The sequence below is a fragment of the Drosophila arizonae genome, chromosome 5 (genome assembly GCF_054131065.1).
Source record: "Drosophila arizonae isolate 15081-1271.41 chromosome 5, UAZ_ARI_1.0, whole genome shotgun sequence".
In the NCBI taxonomy this organism is placed as follows: Eukaryota; Metazoa; Arthropoda; class Insecta; order Diptera; family Drosophilidae; genus Drosophila; species Drosophila arizonae.
Window position 1 is genome coordinate 24,359,571 of NC_142925.1, and position 19,250 is coordinate 24,378,820.

The following is a 19,250-nucleotide window of genomic DNA, read 5'->3' on the forward strand; positions in this document are numbered from 1 at the left end:
AATCAATTTCGTATCTTAAGATGAAAACGGTTTATATTTATTTGTAAAGTTAATCAATCTTACATAACTAGTAAAAAAGTTTATAAATAAAATCATTTATTTTTTGGCCAGTTTCAGCTTCTCGGAGCCAAATATGACTCCCGTATCAACGAGCTTGCGTTTCATAGCAAACGGATTAACGGAATTCAGGGGCGAACGTTGCTCTCCATCCTTGCAGTCGCTTGCCTGCGACTCTGACTCACCAAATAAATTCTCCTGTGTATCCAGGGCTGTGGTTACATCTGGCGTTGCCGGACGAGATGCTCCTGCAGCAGCAGCCTTAAATAAATTTGGAGAATTGGAGAAACGCTTTAAGGCTCCCCGCTTCGAGGCACTCAGTTCCATAGCCTTAGGCGCTAATTTCGGCGTTGTAGTCTGCACTGGAGCCATCGGCAGAACAATGGTGGCCGCAATACCGTTGGCGCCAAGTAGCTGCTGGTGCTTGCGCGCTTCCTGAACTGCCTCCAGTTGCGGCAGCAGCTCGCATAGTCTATCTGAGAGGTGAATGCGTCCTCGTTTCGAAGCATATTTAACAGCTAGCTGGAGCAGCTCTGTGCAGGCAATAGACTCGATTAGCTCACGTGCCCGCGTCTCACACTCGCTACTGCAGGCCAAAGCAAACAGCTTTATGGCCGTCTCCTTCTGTATCTTCTCAGCGCCTTCCCACTGCATCAAGCTGGCTCTCAATAGCGTGTCCTCCAGCTCCGATTTCTCCAGCTCAATGTCACAGAGCGGCAGCTGCATGCGCAGCTCCTGCAGCATAGGACGTGGATTAGTCATGGGATAGGAGCTGCCGCGACAGAGCACAGCCTCAATAATCTGTCTGCGCTCTGAGAGAGCAACTATGAAGTAGTTATTAGACACACTGGAGCTCTGTTTTAGGGTGTCGCAGATGGGGAACCAGGCATTGCTGGCACGACGATATAGCTGCACCAGACCCATATTATCCGCAAAGCAGGGCGAGCCCACATCCGAAAATCCAAGCCAGTTCAGTTGTCGTCCCGGTGTCAAAGGCAACACAAGTTGCTCCACGCGCAGGCTCAAGCCACTCACATTAACCAGCATGGCAGCCAAATGCTGTTGACTCTGGCTGCAGCCGGCGGCATGATAAACGCACATCACGCTATTCTCATGTCCGGCCAATGCGACCACCTGTCCAGGCAGGCTCAGCACCTCGCGCTGCGTCCCCATTACGGTAAAAAGGCGCAGAAAGTGATTACTGGTGGCCACGGCAATCAGCTGACTGGTGGCCACCAGCGCCTCCACGCTTTCGCAGTCCGGCAGACTCAGCGACCACTCTTTGTTGCCAGCTGCGGCCAAGGCAATGACAACCAGCTTGCTGCTTTCCGTGGAAGCCAAAGCCAAGGCGCTACGACTGAGACTGGCCAGGTTATGTTGGTTGTAGTTGTTGCTCAGGTGCAGCGCATGATGCACGCTTGCATCGTGGAATTCCACATCGATAGCTCCGTCACCGCTTGGCTCGGTATGCGCTGTCACAATACCCACTTCGTTCCAAGCCAAATAGTGATGTTCCAAATCAACTGGTGTGGCGCCTGGCTGAAATGGAGCTTGCTGCTTGAAGAGCTTCAGCTGGGGAACAGGGGGAACAGTGGAGCTGCTGGCTATGGAGTGCTTCGACTGCTCGTCGTCTATTTCATCTGGCATATACCCCGATTTGCTCATCACTTTACGTTTCAGCTGCTCCAGGCTAACTCCATCGCCGTCATCAGGTTCCGCCATATCCTCATCGTCTCCACCCTCAAATTCAAATCCAGTGCCAGTGAGCAACTCATCCTGCTCCTCCTCTAGCTCACCATCTAATCCGCTTCGTGTCTCTTCTTCGCCCAGAAATATGGTGCCCAATTGTCCAGTAGCATCGCAAAAGGCCAGCTCATCAGCAATAGCTGGATTCCAGGCGAGGCACGTGATGGATTTGCAGTCGCTGGGAGGTGCTTCCACCGACAATGCCTTTCGGCGCACCACATCGAATATGCTGAGCTCCCCACTAGTGGTGCCCGCTGCCAAACGCTCTCCGTTCGGCGAGAATTGGCAGCAACTGTAGTTGCTAGAGACACGATCATCCTGAAGCTTATAGGCCACCTCCCAGTTTGAAGTATTGAGCACAATTATCTCCTTGTCTAGCGCATAGGCCAACTGTTCACCGCGCTGTGGCTCAAAGCTAGGCGTCCCGAACAGGCTAGCGCTTTCAAAGCTATTTACTCGCGGTAATCCTGATATACTCTTCAGCTCCTCGCCCGTCTCAAACTGCCAGACCTTAAGCAAACCGTCTCCGGCCACCGAAGCCAACAGATGTCGCTCAGCATACAGATCGAGAGCTAATACAGGTCCCTTGTGCCCCTCCAGCGTAGTCTCAGCTCCAGCATTGTCACCCTTCAGCACTTTTATATGTGTATCCTCGCTGCCTGCAGCTGTAAAGGAACCACTGACTCGTAGACACGTAACAGGTGCGGTGAAACGCATGAGTATGCCATCGCTGTCCATGTCGGGAAATGTATATGCGTGTACCGTGTTGCGGTCTGTGGAGGCCAGCAGTCGGCTTCCCGTGTGCGCAATGCACATAACAAACTCGCCCAAACAGGTGGAACGGGGATCATCGTCGCTGATGCAGGTCCAGTGGCGTATATCGCCATCAGTGCCGCACGTGATCATGAAATCACCTTTAGGCGTGTACAATAGTCCAGTGTACCCATTAGTGTGCGCATAACGCAGTGAACTGCGCGTAAAACTCATTTTTGTATTATTATTTATATCCGAGATTTGGTTCAGCCTCGACCTTCGTTTCCTAAGCGTTTCGCGCCAAAACGTAACTAAGCAGTGTTGCACAACGTCAAACGTCATTTGCAGCACTGACTGGCTTGCCAGTCCGTGTATTAGTGCAAGCAAATGACGATTTACTTTTGCTCTTAAATTAATTTATTTATCTCTACACAGACAAACTTTAAATCAGATAAAATATATATGCTTATAAATAAATTAGTATATACCACACTCACCATCCCCAACTTATATGAACAGCGTACCTGGCGTGCAATTTATCAGCTGATTTTATGGGACGACGATAAAAATAAAATATAGTGATTCAACACTGTGCAAAGAAATATAAATAATTACAAATGCATATGTAACAACGTAAACCATAAAGTGCACAAAGTAAACAAAAAGTAAAATTTAATTATATCAAATATTATTATATACCGACTTTATGTCATGGACCCCACATAAACACAGCTGTTTCCCTATAGTATTGTTTTCTTAGCTGCTGCCGGCATTACGGCACAATATTATTCAATAATGCTCAAAACGTGCGCGAAACATTTAACAAACAATTATGGCACAATGCGCTGCCTTTCGATGCAGCCATCGCACATGAATATTTTCGACAGAAATGCAAAACGACTACAAAAAGAAAGAGCGGCACTTAAGTAAGATACTCAACAAAGTTTCATCGAGTTCTTTTATAGCAATTTATTTCCCAACAGCCAAGATGTGGCGCTATATGATTATCTTAAGGAGGAGGTGGGCTTCCGTTTATCGGATCGTGTGTTTGACATAAAGCGCGAATTCAAAACCGCTGCCGATATAGGCTGCAACCGTGGTTATATATCAAAGCACATCCTCGCCGAGTGTGTGGAGCACCTGACCTTGACCGACACAAGTGCCTCCATGCTGGAACAGGCGCAGGGCACACCAGGGCTTCGAATGAGCAAATTACTGCAAGACGAGGAGCAACTGGATGTGGGTAAACGAATGAAATTTATGCATTAAACTATTGTTTTTATAATTTGTTATCCGTGTAGTTTGAAGAGAACTCCATGGACTTGATAATATCTAGCTTGAGTCTGCACTGGGTCAACGATTTGCCTGGCTGCTTTGCGCGTATTAAACGTAGCTTAAAGCCGGATGGCGTGTTTATTGCTTCGCTATTTGGTGGTGACACGTTGTACGAGTTGCGTTCCTCGTTGCAGCTGGCGGAGCTGGAGAGAAAGGGCGGAATCGCTCCTCACGTTTCGCCCTTTACTCAAATACGTGATATAGGCTCGTTGCTCAATCGAGCCGGTTTTACGATGTTAACCATAGATACGGACGAGATAGTCATCGGCTATCCCAGCATGTTTGAGCTGATGTGGGATCTGAAGGGCATGGCCGAGAACAATGCCGCCTTCAATAGACCCGCCCATCTAAGTCGCGAAACTTTAATGGCAGCGAGTGCTATTTACAAGGAGCTCTACGGCAAACCGAACGAGGAAGGCGTCCCAGCGACATTTCAAATTATCTACCTGGTGGGCTGGAAGCCGGGGCCCAATCAGCCGCAGCCACTGCCCCGAGGCACTGCTGACGTATCCCTTAAGGATCTGGGCAACATATTCGAAAAGGGCGGCAAAATTAAAATCGATGCCGAATCTTAAGCCTATGAATATTTGCTAAACAAATCGTATTTATGTTTGAAACGCACTTCAAAAATTTAATTTACAATGAACTTGTAACTTAAATAAAGTTAAAATAAACTTATTCTGAGAAATGTAAACTGCTAATAAGACGAACATAAAGTTCAGTGCGCACTAAACTTAATTTACGCATGTACTTAGTTGTTTTTCCACTTGTTTTTCAAATATATAAATTACTTAAATTTAATATGTATATATATAGTTGGGCATACAAAACAATACATAGATATATTATGTAGATAATTATAATTATAATCATAATCATTCGTTTGCTCTTGTTGTATATATATATTATCAATATATGTATATATATCAACTTGCTCACTTGCTAATATTTGGTAGCATGGACGTAACTTTTTAATGTTGTTTATATATATATATATATATATATATATATATATATATATATATATATATTGTTTAACGTTGCTTTGTATTTTGTTTGGGTTTATATATACAATTTACAACATGCCTATAATAGCTCTATAATTTCATATTCTCTTTAGTTTATTTTGTATTAAATACATGTTGCTCTTGCTACAAGAAATATCTGCATTTATTTCTCGATTGCTTTTCTTGCGGTAGATTATTTTATATTTTTTATTGATTGTGAGCTTGGCCCTTGTCAGTTGTTTTTTGGCTCTGTGCAATTTCTTTGCAAGCACACTCTGTTAAGTATCTATATACAAAATCTATAGGCATATATATATGTTTATATACATACAAATTGCCGATTAATTGATTGACTGCGAACAATTTTGTTAATAAACCGAACTAGAAATTTGAGAAACTTGTTTTTGGCTTGCGTTTTACATTACATTTAAATATCAGTTTTCTGTGGCAAGGCGACAAAGCTTAAAAACTATGCAAGAACGACGATGACTGGACGTGGAACACAATTAGAATGTCTTAACGGTTAAGTATGGCACTCTAACCGGTGTCGATGTTGTCGTTGACGTCGTCCTGGCTGCTAATCAGCCCAGCGCCAGCGGCGAACGCGGCGGCACGGGTGGCGGTGTTGCAGTGTTTGTTCTAGTGGTTGCATTGCTTGTTGCAGTTGTAGCAGTGTTTGTTGTAGTGGTTGTTGTAGTTGCTGTTGGTGATGCTGCTGCTGTTTTAGTGTTTGTTGCTGCTGCCGCGGCGGACATCGCTTGAGATGCCGGCGGCAGCTGACGTCAGGTGCCCAGCAGCATTTCACGTTGCGGTGCATTTTGCAGCATATTGGCGGTTTTCAAGTGAATGCTGCAATAAACGAATGTTTCAATCATTAACATATTAATTGAGAATCCAAAATTGAGTAAATGCAAAGACTTTACTTATTGTCCTCCAGCGACATGGTTTCCGATGAGCCGTGAGAGGCAACTGAAGTACCTGCAAGCGAACTTCGAATTGAGTGCGAGTCCTCGGGTACAGTAAGCGTAACTAATAGTTTATGTATTCGTTTTGGGTTTGATTTTGTTTTTATAGAAAGAGAGTGATATAGTAACGTTTGCCAATATGTTTAGAAGTAGTTCGTTGTTTTCCAATTGTTGCGTTTTCCAATGTAGATTGAAGATTTTTTTATTTTATTTTCAGTTTTTTTTTTTTGTTAAAAAAAAACAATTTAACATTTAGTTTGGATTGCGAATTGGTTGTTAAATAGTTTGTTAGTGTATGTTGTGCAAAATAAAAATGATTCGTATTTTAATTTATTATCAATTATAAGCTGCAATAGAGTTTGTCTAGATTCAAAGGACATGCAAAGTGCAATAAAAACATAAACTGGCAATAAGAAATGAAAATTTGCTTCAGTACAAAAATCATATATATTTATTTTAGTTAAATATATATATACATACATTTGTATATATATGTCTATTTCATGTTTTTATCTAGAGCTACAATCTGAATTTGGCGTTCTGTGTGTTTTAAGTAGCAAATGAAATGATGTATAAATGCAAACTTAATTTAAGCAGAAACATAATTTAAAAATGCAGTTACATTTTAATATATGTGTAGATAGACTTCATTTGTGTATATAGGGTATATATCAGATTTGTTGGCATTAATAAATACGTGTATAGAGTAGTTAATAGTTTAGGTTAAGTGGTTTTAGTTAGGTTGCGCATTGAAACTCGTTGTACGTATTGCTGGAATCGTTGGTATCTTAGGAATTATCAGTTTTGTTTGTTTTTGGAATAAGTATATATATGAATGATTTCAATATATATGTAAGGATAATATCAGTTGCGTGTGTGTTTGAGAAATTTACGCTAAATACAAAACGTTGACATTAGACAACAACAAATATTTACGTTTAACAAATTTGTGTGCTAAGCAACAATTTTCGATAGCCAAAGAAATTAAATCTAATTACTAATTAATGTAAATTTGTAACTAATCAAGTGGCATTCAATTTGAGCAACGACAAATCAATCGAATAAAGTTTATAAATTCAAGTACAAAATTCAACTTAAAAACTACGACAAATGTACGATTGTAGATTGATGAAATAAACAGACTACAGTCGCGTATTCTCCACGCTCAGCGCATCATCATCATCAACATCAACGTCAACATCATTAACAATATCGACATCATAGCTTTTCTCATTATGATGCCTGACTGCTTTGGCTAAGTTCTCCTGCGTCAGCTTATCAGTTCCATTCTCGACCAGGATTCGTTTGCTGTGCTGCTGCTGCTGATGATGATTCTCGTGCTGCAGTTGCACTTGCTGGCTTTGCAGCGCTTCCAGCGCCTTATCCAGATCGAGTCGATTGCGACTATTGCTATCGCTGCTATAGCTATGCCGTTGGTGCGATAAACGATCGGCTGAGATGTGCTGCATATAGGCATAGGACTGCTGCTGCGACTGCTGCCAATGGTAGTTGAGATTGTTAACACTCTGGCTGCGGCTGTCTTCGGTCCCGGTGATCACAAAGCCATTGCCATTGCTATATAGCGAATAGCTACTAATTGCCGGCGAGGTGGCTAAACTAGTCATACTCTGATAGGTTTTCATTGAATACGCATCACCTACGAACAATAGAGATTATGCAGTGTTTTTTTGTTTCTTTCGAATGTTTTTGGTTTAGTTAAATATTCGATAGACGCCACACAGAGAGGTTTTAACATGTTTCCACAAGAAAAAATCCCGCGTAGACATTGCAATTGAAGCGTTTGAATAAATGCGTGTGATATACATATGGAGCGGACATTGTTAGACAAATGCAATTCAAATGGAACATTATACATGTATATATATAAATCTCGAATGACGCGTGAACTGTGACGCATATTTAATAAGCGACGGTTTATGCTTCAGTTTAATCAATTTTATAATATAAATATATACACATAGGCAGTTTATCTTGCATTCATTCATCATTATATATACATTATTTTTAGTTTTAGTGAGCACAACAACCACAACTCGCACCCGCAGCCCAGAACCGCAAAAAGAATACAACAGGGTATCACATAGTCCGGTCGTTAAATTTAGCCAATTACAACCACTTAATTGGGTCAGCGAACTTTGCGATGCGTACTCAATGCAACATTTTCTATTTTTGGTATTCATTTTTGGGTTGAAGTTCATTATAAACAATTAATAAAAAACAGCCTTGGAAATTAATAGGAAATTCTTAAAGGTCTGTCCCTTATGTAGACATTGTCTCTCTTAAACAAAAGTTGAAACCTTTTGGAATCTTATAAAAATTAACCAGCACATTTAAAACAAAAGAGACAAGAAAAAAAAATATATACAAACATCAAATAATATACAACAAATGGGGAGATTTCATTACAGATGTACAAGACTAAATACGTATGATAAACGCTTGGTAAAAATACAATTAATGGAACTGTATACAAAATTAAAACGATCATAAGACTAAATTGTAGTTGTAAAATATTATAATTTACTTTTGATTGGATTTTAAATAAATATTTAAACTAATTTCAAAGCTTGCACCACAGACACTACAAATTACAGTCATGTTTGTTTATAAAAAGATTTAAAGAAATGGGTTTATTATTTTTGTAATTAATAGAAAAGCAAGCGTTAGATATAGTGTATATAAGAAAAGTCAAGTTAAGTAGTTGTGCTATTGAATAGGTATCAATATATATACAAAAACTCACCAGTTGCGCACTCAGATGTCTCATAGGACACCGTAGATTGTACTTCAATTGCGTTTTGTTCTTGCCTATCAATTTAACAATAAAGTGAATACATTAACAACTGTGTATAGAAATTGAATGCGCAAATGTTCGCACCTTGTTATCACATCTGTTAAGACTTGCTTTTCCGTATCGGTGTAGTCACGTCTGCGTCCAGTTTTCTTCTCGAGATCCGCCGCCACAAACACGCCGAGTGGCCGTGTGGGAAACTCATTGGTTTTCGCTGGTGGGGGCACATCGAGTTTCAGATCTTTCAACTTTTTCATGACACGCTCGAGCGCCTGAATGGCATCGTCGTCACTATAGCCAAAGTTCTTATGCAACTTCACTTGCAGATATTCAATAATGCCATCCATATCTTTCAGACGCAACAGTTCGTCCTTGTGCAAATAAAGTATAGTAATGGCCATGGCTAATATAACACGATCGCCATCAAGCAGAAAAATATCCCAAACACGTAAACTTAAACTAAATGGTACCTGAAAATACAAAAATATTGATCAAATTAACGGAATATAATTTGGCACACTCATCATTTTACTCACGCGCTCCACAAAGACCACAAAGAACCACTTGATGGCATAGAGCAGTGCATCCACATTGTGTTTCATAAAATGTTTATGCAGCTTGCGCATTATCTTCGACAGAATGCGATCATGATGCTCGATGAAGCGCGTCAGCTTTGGAAAGCCCTCAATAAACAGGCCGTGCATGCCATATTTGCGATCTGTGATTAGCGTGTTGAGTGCCCAGAATGCCTCCTCCTCCTGCATGTACAGCAGCAAGACACCCGCAACACACGCCATGCCCTGGCAATAGCCCAGCTCGGAGTTGTAAATGCTGTAGGCGTTCAGCACGTTAAACAGTGAGCATTGCTTCACGCTATATCTCTCCCGATAGGCCAGGTTGTCACGAAACTGACGATTGACGTCCGCGTCGATTTGCCGCGTCTCAGTTGCATTCTCTTTGGCCATCTGCAGCATGCGAGCGTACACGCCCACATTGTTGTCCATGGACTGCTGCACATTGAGCAATTGCTTCCAAGCCGGCCAACGCATCCGATCCGGTATTCCCTTGTAGACCCGCTTGTGTAGCTTGTCCTGTGGCGGAGGCCAGTGATTCAGCATTTTGACCCATTTTTTATCACGCTCCAGTTCGATCTTCGTGCGCTGCACCTCCTGGGAGTCGCGAGACGATGGCAGGCGGGAATCGTGCATGAAGCCGTATCTAAAAACAAGATACATTAAATACACGTTAACGCTGACAATTGCCATTGCTGATAAGATAGCAGTAGACAAACGATTTCATCAGGTGCACAAATTCCTAACTGAACTAACTTTCTTTAATGCACATAAGACATGAAAATGTTGAGCCAACATAGATATGGAGAGCCTGGGTTTATTTACATTTAGATCTGATTATATGCTGGCTACTCAAAGTGGATAAACAGTTCTCTCTAATAAACACTTCGAAAAGATTTGATTACATTGTTCGCGATTAGCGGTTATTATGTATTAGATTAAACAATTGCTGCTGCTACCTGATAAGATATCACGACAAATTATATATAAAGAAAGTAGCAATAGAATGTCATACATTCCATTAACTTATGCTCGAGAGATATGAAAATGCGTCAGCCAAACTCACATTTAATGTGGCCAATAAGAGATTATTCTAAATTCGGAATATGCCTATATACTTTCTTTTTTTAAGTCTTCTTTGGCTGTTCTTAAATACCTCTACCTCCTATTGTTGGCACATGTTTGTATTGTTGCGATTAACAGTTATTTATGCATTAGTCAGCTCACAACCACACACACAGCCGCTAATCGCTTGAAACAAAGGAAAACAAAGTCCATCCTTACTTACTTGTCTGTTATGTGATAGATTTCAAATGTGGGATTCTCCCAGGAGTCGACGACGTTATGGGGATCCAGGCCCAGCTCATAGCGCTTGAAAATATCCTCACGTTCGTCTTCGGCGCGTTTGACTAATGCGTACTGCTGCTGTTGTTGTTGGTGGTTCTGCTCGCCATTATCGTGGGCGGGCGGAGCGGCTGTCATTGTGGGCGTGGGCAAGCAATAGGCATCCAAGTGCTGCTGTTGATGCTGCTGTTTTTGTTTCTGTTCTTGTTGTTATTGCTGTGGCTTTTGTTGTTGTTTTTATTCTCCGCTGTGGCTCCGTTTAGTGTTTGTGTGTGCTTGGCAAGAATGTTGAATGGGAGCGGCTGCTGCTGTTCGGCGATAGCGCGAAACTTTTTATTTTTATTTTTTTTTTAAGATAAAAGCGAACATTATGAGCATGCATTAACATATGAAAACGAACTCCAAAGCGCACATATACACGTACAAAAACTCACACAATCATATAAACATATACAACACTCACTCACAGCAATCAACAGTAAGTCTTGTACATTCATTTAAATGCAAGTCTTCGATTTCACTGCAAAAAAGTTTGTTGCATGTGAGTGTGTGTGTGCGTGTGAGTTTTGCTTTTAAAATGTGCAACAACAAAACCAACAGAGAGAGTGTGAGTGAGAGAGCGAGTGCGCGCGAGCGTTACCAAATGACGTGATATTCAATAATATTTAAAGCGTCCCTGAAGCGGCATCAACTTGAAAACAACAACAAAATAACACAGAAAGTTGCTCAACAAATAAAAAAAAAACGCCCCCACATGAATTTCGTTAAATTCTGTTTTTAGACAGTGTTTAGAAGCATATTCTTTACAACTATCTGTTTTCACTAATATTTGTTTCCATGCATTTATCTTGTATGCACTTCCTGTTTTGATTTTGCAGCAATATATACATATATATATTTTTTCATTTTTTTTGTCAACACTCACGCTCACACATACTGACACGCACTCGTAAGCCACACACTCGCACGCACTCACAAAGCGTTCTGTTCTGGTGCTTTCACTGTTTTCACATATGCTGATTTGGTATTGATGTGCTGTCGTGTCGAATATTTGGTTTATTACCATTTAATTTTGTTTTAATTTATATACTATTTGTGATCAATTAATGAAAATGAGCACATTTGCTGTTTTTTTCAGCCTGCATGTTGAGCGAGTTTTGACTTAACAGAACGGACTGCCCCCACCTTACAGACTACTGTTTAGTTAACATCAACTAGCGTTGCCACCTCACACTACTCGTCTACCATTTGGCGCGCGTCTCTATGTGGCAACTGTGGCAGCAAAGAACTAGCTCGATACTCGTAAAGAAACTTATCGATAGCATTAATAGCTGGTTCCTGTGTCTTCGACCATTTTTTTTGCGTGTATGTAGTTTTAATTGTGCTGGTCGAGAAAAATTGTGTGAAAAGTCCATGAAAACGTTGCAAATACAACGAAAAAGTGTTGTGCTGTGCACTAAACGCTTACGCGTACTGAATAGTATTCAAAAAACAATGTACACACAGTAATTCCATTGAATAAAACGGGTAAGAAATGCACTATCCCTAAAGTGCGTAGCAAATTGCTCTCAACAAGAGTTCCCCACTGTACACACATACACACGTATATATATATATATATAGGAGACTCGATCAAACGAACTAAATTGAATGATGCCTGTCTTCGGTCGATTGTAAATTATGTCGACACAAATCGAAATCAAAAAAACTGCAATTAAACATTTTTCTTCGATCCATATTTCCTAGCATTTGTCCATCAAAGACGATTTAGCCTATACTTCAAAGCACTTTGCAACTAATAAGTTTTGGAGATAAACAACTAAGTGTCTTTGCTGTTTGTTCACTATGGTCTCAACGCGCCAAATGTGTGGAAATGCGGGAGGCGCCGGTGGTTATGATGAGGCGCCAATAACTACTCGCGCCACAGTAGTGCGGCGAACCACACATTATCAGCACCATCACCATCAGCCGCAGCAACAGCAGCAGCAGCAAGTGCAACAGCATCAGCGGCAGCAGCCGCTGGCCACCATCGCTCCCGTTTTAAATTTCCTGGACTTGCCCACGGAGCTGATCATCAAAACGCTCGGCTACTTGGATTATAAGAAAATAAGCAATTTAAGATTGGTAAGTGACAACAGGCTGCGAAGGAGAGGAGTTGGGGTGTGGTTGGTCTGTTACAAGTGCAAAGCGAGTTTCATTATTTAATCAATAAAAAGCAATTTGCAAAATGTAAGTAGAATGCGCGTGGGTCGTCGTTGGCTAAGTAGTCGATGGATAGGCGGTTCGAGGGGTAGAGGCATGTTATTCCACTACCTGCATGCACTTGTGCATGTTTTTGTTGTAATATATATTATTTTTGCCACTAAAAAGTCATCGGCGGCTAGAGCGGAGCGTGGGTCGTGGCTCGACCGAGCGATTCATGTTTGTGCGTGCTCTTGTTTTTGGAATATTTATCATTTTTGCTATTCGAATGTCAACACGATAATATGTTTCATAAATGGACACGATGCCTTTATGTGTGCGCAGGTAAACAGGAAAGAAGCTACGGCATTTGACAGAGTGTAAAATTATTACTTTTAGACTAGGCCTACAATACAGCGAGCAGTACTAAGAAATATCAAAATGTTATAGAATATAAATTTAATTAAAATCTTATTGGATGATAGTTTGTAAAATTTCATATCGAGCGTTATCAGTATTATTATTAGTTATAATATGTTGTCTATTCTAATTATTATTTGAATTCAAATCCAATTGGAAAATATTTTGTAGTTTCACATCGAGCTATATCTGTTTTAATAATGCTAATTTATGTTGTATCTTAAATACCTTTAATACAATTATTTTTATTAGTATTAAAAAAAAAAAAAAAACGAGCAAGTCGTGTCACGTAGAGATGCAATACACATCGCTATCTTTGGTTTTTTTGTTTCTTGGGTTTTGTCATGCATTTGATTTTGTGTCCACATTCGTATGTTTGCCTATGTGTGCATGTGTAGCGCACGTGTGTGTGTGTGCGTGTATTTGAGAATATGTTGTGTAGTAGGTAGCCAGCCAATCGTAATTTGATATATTTATGAGATGCGCTAAAAATTTGGGATGCGGGTCGTTGCTGGCGCTCTGTGATCTTGCTGAATTTAAACAGAATCATGAACTTAAAAGTAATATATGGACATGTGTTGTACATGATTTCTTTTTCGCAGGTGTCGAATCGCATGAACGACATTTGCATGAATATGTTGAATGCGGCTTTCGCAAAGCAGATTAAGACGACTTTCAATCGCTTTCAATCGATAAAGTCGAGCATGCCGCGCCGCGAGTCGGCTCGTCGTCATCATCCGTTGGCCTGCGAATGCGACATTATCGAGACTTGCTATATGCGACTGTCGTTGCTCCAAATGTCCATGGGCAAGCACATCGAGCGTGGTCACTGCTGTTTCTTTCCGGGTGCCGTAAGTGAAGCTTATTAGCAATTAGTTTGGCCCTATCTGAATTCAATCGCTATGCCTTTGCAGATTCTTGATGAAGTGCACTCGATTTTGAACTACATCAGTATTACGCCGCGCTTGCAGCGTCCTTATCGTGTCACCGATGAGCTATTTGATCTCTCCACCATGGCTATGGAGTACTTTAAGGACCGCATTGAGCCTACTCTGCCGGGCCTGGCCTACTTTAACAAGGACTTTTTCCAATTGCCCGTTACCACAAAGCGGCGTAAGTCGAACTCATTTTAATTCTTCACCTGGTGATTAAAACAATTTCTCTACCAATTCCAGCTACCTTAGCAATTAGCTCAGATCTCTCAGACAGCTCGAATAACTCACCACCTCAGAACCACATGGTGTTGCGTAAGGGCATACGCAAGATCAAGCAGGGCATGAAGATGTACAATAATCAGCTATCAGTGCTGCGCACCGAGCTAAGGAACTGCAAACGCAAATCCGCTGAGCAGAGCAAACAGCTTGCCGAACAGCAAAATCTATTGGCGGAGCATCAGAAGCAGACGCTGGAATATGCCAATCGCCTGGACGAGAATGACAAGAAGAATGAAGAAATGGCACGCAAATTTTCCACATTGTTGCAGGTGCGTAAGAAGACGGTGCACCGTTAATATATTCGATATTATATATATTTCGATCGTTGTAGGAACTCAACAAGTGCAAAACCGAGCTGCAATTCTGGCGCTCTAAGAGCCCTGCAATACCGTCGGTCTGCAGTTCATGCAATTTAAAAGTGACTCCAGTGTTACCGCACGAGGATTTAAAAGCGCTGGTCAATCAGGGTGTCGATCCGGATAACATAATCATAATCAACGATGAGACCGAGGCGGATGAGACGGCTGCCGCCAATGTGGACGGGTGTGAGCTGAACGCAAGCGTTGAGAACCCATTCGCCCTGCCAGATGAGGCAACCACATCCAAGCTGTTAGCCGTTAATTCGGCTGCCAAAAATCTCAAACGCAAATATGCTTCAACGATGATGGACAGCGAAATCGCTGCAACGTCCAATATAATTGCGTCCAATGCGACATCGCCGTCTCAGGATCTAGCGAGTCAACAGGTCGAAGCCAGCGGCAGCACCAGCTGTGGCTATTCGACGAAACTCTTTTATGGCAATCATCAACGTAGCGGCGTGATTGTGAGTCCAGTGTCCATTAAGCTGGTGCCAATGCTGCCTCCCAATGGCAATGAAATGGAAAAGGGAAACGAGCAGCAGTTGCAATTGCTCCAGCCAATCAAAAGTGAATCAATTCAAGCAACTGCTGAGTCCCATTTGGGCAATGCAGTTTTCGTGGAGCAAATGGAGGCGAAGAAGGCACGTAGAGTACAAAAGGCCAATAGGTGCTTAAATGCATCTGGCAAACGCAGTAAATAAGCATAAAAACATATACAAATTAAATTTTTTACTACTTATACATACACACATATATTTACATATAAAAGTCGCGCGCACACACACACACCCAGCGAAAGTGTGTGTGTGTGTGAGTGTTTGTGTGCGCGCAATGTAGTGTTAAAAAGCAAAAACAACAACAGAGGAATCAAATTAAATATACATGCATATATATAGTTACCTATATGTAATTGTATATGTATCTTTTACGAAGATCGAATGCATTAGGCATTCTGATTATCATTATTATTATTATTACTATTACCATTTACAAAATGTATCTGTATGTTCTATACACACACACATAAATACAGCCGGAAGCAAAAAACACTTAAAATTGTTTGAAAACACATATACACAACAATTTGTATGTGGTTTTGATATATCGGCGGAGCAAAAGCCATAATTATAATTTAAAAGCAGCATAATGTTTAATATTAGTAGCCACATAAAGCACACCAACACAACAAAATAAGGAAGGTGTGAAACAAAACAAACAAACAAAAAAAAGAAATGGCAAAGAAATATTTTAAATAAAACTTTAATGCATACAAAATCAATTGCAATTTTCCGACGTTTTTATTGAACAGATTAGTGTTCTTCAATCAGCCATTGTTTTTCATCGTTTCAGGCATACTTTTCTTACTGCGCTATTAAAAAAACAAAAAACGCCAGAAACCGACAATGCTGCCACTTATTACATTACGGTAAAAAAAAGTTACACTGATAATAAATTATCAAATAAATTCAAAAAACCTAAATAATACTGGTAGACGCCAATCGTGTAACAAATTCAATTCAATTTAATTATTTTAGACAAGCCCTTAGCACCAAAACTTGTATTTAAAATTTAACGAAGTTTTATAAATCAACAAGGCTGCCAACTGTTTCGCATGGGGAACCATCGTTAAAATTGCTATAATAAAATCGGATACATCGTTCTCTATCTGCGATAGCTTCAATTACAATTGAAACCGTTAATTATCGATATCATCAACTAAGCATATTGAAAATACATAAAAATATGTGCGTCCAGTAAAGAGAACAATCGGCAGTCGCTGTTGCTTAAGAGACAACTAACTAAAAATAATCTAATATGTCTGTGGAGATACTCACGCAATTAGCCAAAGTACTTAGGAAAGCGCGGCAGCCAGTCGAGAGAGACTCGCTCCTGCTATATTTATAATTGGCGAGTTCCAAGTAAAGCGTCTGGCAGTCGCTGCTTGGTCGCATTGCCGTGAAAACACACATTTCGTCTTATTGTATTTTTGCAGACGTACAACACGTAATCAAAGCAGATGCAAGAATACAGCGAAAAATTGGAAGATATCTACGATGAGAAATTGGGCAGGTGCTGGAAAATCAGTGGAAACATCTACATAGATTAGTTAATATATATCAAATTTTGCAGGCATTTAGTGGCCAGCCTAAGCATTGAGCCCGGCGAGACGCTGCTGGAGGAGCAGCCTCTGCTGGTGGCGCCCCATTGGGAATGCGATCGACTAAAGTGCGCTCAATGTCTACAGGAGTCGTATGTTATATGTCGCAGGTGCCAGGTATATCCGCTGTGCATGGACTGCAGCGAGCACGATGCGTTCGAGTGCGAGTTCTTCGCGAGTGGAGCCGGTAGTGGAATCGGAAAAGATCTGCTAATTAAGAACTACGGCATCTGTGCGCTGCTGAAGCTTTTGTTGTTGCTCGAACAGCCGGATCAGCGGGCGCAATGCCAAATACTGCTGGAAAGACCAGTTAAGCTGGAAGATTATCGAAATGAAGACGGAGTCTGGCAGGAGCATGAAGAGCAGGTGGTGCGTCCAATAATGGACAGTGGCTTAGCAGAGGCTTTGCCGGATCAGCAACTGACATCGGATGCCTTGCATGCTCATTGCATTCGCATTGATTGCAGCGCCTACGAGGTGACCGCAAGGGATGGAGATACACTTAAAGGCGTCTATGTGCGCGGAGCTAACTTGCCACATAGCTGTGTCCCCAATACGGTGGTCGCTCTAGACGAGCAGTTCAATTTGAAGTTATATGCCGCTGTGCCCCTTGAGAGCGGCCAGGTCATCTTCACATCCTATGCGAATCCGTTAATGGGCACCAGCCAGCGACAGCATCAGTTGCGAATGACGCGGCACATGGAGTGCGCCTGCGTACGTTGCTTGGATCCTACGGAACTGGGCACCCACATGAGCAGCATGAAGTGTCGGGATTGCTCTGATGGCTATGCCGTTTGTGATTTGCGCGGAACTGGCAATTGGCGTTGCCTCGATGTGAGCTGCGGAGCTGTTATACCAGCTGCCGATGTCCACGAGCTGCTCGCTGAAGTCGGCGGTGCTCTGGTCGATGCGAAGGGCGAGCTGAGTGTCTATGAGTCCCTCCTTGCCCAGAACAAACAGCTGCTACATCCCAATCATTTCCTCTTGCTGGATATAAAACAGAACATTGCGAGCATTTTGCGTGCAGCAGCTCTAATGAATTCTCTGAATGATCCCTGCAAGAAATTGCTAGCACGTCGCGTGGAGCTCTGCGGTGATCTGTTGCCCATTTGTCGTGCGGTCATACCCGGCATCTCTAAGCTCTATGCGATTGCTCTGTTCGAGTACCTGCTGTCCTTTGTGGAACTCACCGAACTGCAGTTCTCCGAAGGCGATGTAGACAAAAAGGGATACGCCGTAAGTGGAACGTAAACTATATAATCTTTAGTTTACTCTTAGCCATAATCCATGCCTAAATCCTTCATTTATATAGGCGCAACTGAAGCGTGCCCAATCGGTGGCCAAGGAAGCACTGGATTTGTTACAATTCGAACCAGAGAACTCGGCCGAGGGTTTTCTAACCGAACGCATTGCTATGGAGTTAGAGCGCATCGAATCTGATCTAATGAAATACGGGAAACATTAAAATATCTTAGAAATGAGAGTTTCGATAGGAAATGTTGTTCATCAACATGAAAATTTGTAAAATATGTAGAAAATATAATTTTTTGGAAGAGAATCGCATGCTGAAAACATCTTATGCTGAAAAATTTCATTTCATCAAAAATGGGTTTCTTCTTTACGAGGCCAAAATAAAACAATGTTTGGCAGACAATTTAATTCTCAATGCATGTTTTCAACAATATTTCCCTAATCCGAACTTGTAGCTAAAATTTCAAAAAATTTGAATGCTTACAATAGAGATCTTTTTATCGGTTGAAATAAATTATATTACATTAAAATCACGCTTTTCTTTATTTATACAAACATATGTATATACATATGTACATACGTAGCAAACAACGCATTCACACAGCGTACGCTCTGCTAACAGCGCAGTTGACGCATCGACTGCACTCAGCCTGTAGTTTTGGCTACACTAAGGGAAAATTGATACTAAATTATTGTTCTTGTAAATAGACAGTCCTTATTAAACTTTTAGTATGTGATAATGGCGTACATATGTGAATATTGACCAAAGCATATTATGGTCGAGTGGTGGAGTTGGAGTGCCTGAAATCTACTAATTGTAAAATATTTGAACTGTTATAGAAACTATCCAGCTTAATGAATAAAGAAAATAATACATATACATACACACACACACACACATATATATATATATATATATATATATATATATATATATATATATATATATATATATATATATATATAAAATAATAAATAATAAATAAAAATAAATAAAATAAAATAATAAAATAAAATAAGAAAAAAACCCTCCTCAATATGGTATATCATTTCCCATCTTTATTCAGTTCAGGGTA

General features: G+C 41.0%; 5 protein-coding genes and 1 long non-coding RNA gene across 10 annotated transcripts; 3 read left to right on the forward strand and 3 right to left on the reverse strand.

The window, feature by feature from the left end:
- Positions 1-15: 15 nt before the first annotated feature.
- Positions 16-2,992, reverse strand: Ctf4 (Chromosome transmission fidelity 4). The gene has a single exon (XM_018010804.2). It carries the CDS (start codon positions 2,896-2,898, stop codon positions 97-99), a length of 2,802 nt encoding a protein of 933 aa, XP_017866293.2. The 5' UTR covers positions 2,899-2,992; the 3' UTR covers positions 16-96.
- A 67-nt stretch (positions 2,993-3,059) lies between these two features.
- Positions 3,060-4,585, forward strand: LOC108615948 (arginine-hydroxylase NDUFAF5, mitochondrial). The gene is made up of 3 exons (XM_018010820.2): positions 3,060-3,482; positions 3,540-3,795; positions 3,858-4,585. Exons 1-3 carry the CDS (start codon positions 3,352-3,354, stop codon positions 4,464-4,466), a joined length of 996 nt encoding a protein of 331 aa, XP_017866309.1. The 5' UTR covers positions 3,060-3,351; the 3' UTR covers positions 4,467-4,585.
- Positions 4,496-11,814, reverse strand: RN-tre (USP6 N-terminal like RN-tre). Of its 5 annotated transcripts, none has more exons than XM_018010811.2 (7): positions 11,655-11,814; positions 10,536-10,899; positions 9,212-9,893; positions 8,763-9,145; positions 8,628-8,692; positions 5,822-5,876; positions 4,496-5,747 (listed from the first exon to the last, which is right to left on the reverse strand). In XM_018010811.2, the coding sequence occupies exons 2-7, from the start codon at positions 10,727-10,729 to the stop codon at positions 5,681-5,683; spliced, it is 1,446 nt and encodes a 481-aa protein (XP_017866300.1). In that variant the 5' UTR covers positions 10,730-10,899; positions 11,655-11,814; the 3' UTR covers positions 4,496-5,680. The 5 variants fall into 5 exon arrangements, with proteins under 5 accessions (XP_017866300.1, XP_017866299.1, XP_089327784.1 ...); XM_018010810.2 differs by having other exon boundaries at positions 5,822-5,927; XM_089471658.1 differs by lacking the exons at positions 4,496-5,747; positions 5,822-5,876 and adding an exon at positions 6,287-7,520.
- Positions 11,815-11,916: 102 nt separating this feature from the next.
- dmpd (F-box protein dampened) lies at positions 11,917-16,050 on the forward strand. The gene is made up of 6 exons (XM_018010812.2): positions 11,917-12,118; positions 12,338-12,715; positions 13,795-14,043; positions 14,107-14,305; positions 14,368-14,675; positions 14,738-16,050. The coding sequence occupies exons 2-6, from the start codon at positions 12,437-12,439 to the stop codon at positions 15,464-15,466; spliced, it is 1,764 nt and encodes a 587-aa protein (XP_017866301.1). The 5' UTR covers positions 11,917-12,118; positions 12,338-12,436; the 3' UTR covers positions 15,467-16,050.
- Positions 15,849-16,738, reverse strand: LOC149268839 (uncharacterized). Its single transcript, XR_016270581.1, has 2 exons — positions 16,601-16,738; positions 15,849-16,542 (listed from the first exon to the last, which is right to left on the reverse strand). It is a non-coding gene; the product is annotated as an uncharacterized LOC149268839 (long non-coding RNA).
- SmydA-7 (SET and MYND domain containing, arthropod-specific, member 7) lies at positions 16,505-19,065 on the forward strand. The gene is made up of 3 exons (XM_018010814.2): positions 16,505-16,835; positions 16,896-18,159; positions 18,236-19,065. Exons 1-3 carry the CDS (start codon positions 16,783-16,785, stop codon positions 18,386-18,388), a joined length of 1,470 nt encoding a protein of 489 aa, XP_017866303.1. The 5' UTR covers positions 16,505-16,782; the 3' UTR covers positions 18,389-19,065.
- Positions 19,066-19,250: the final 185 nt, after the last annotated feature.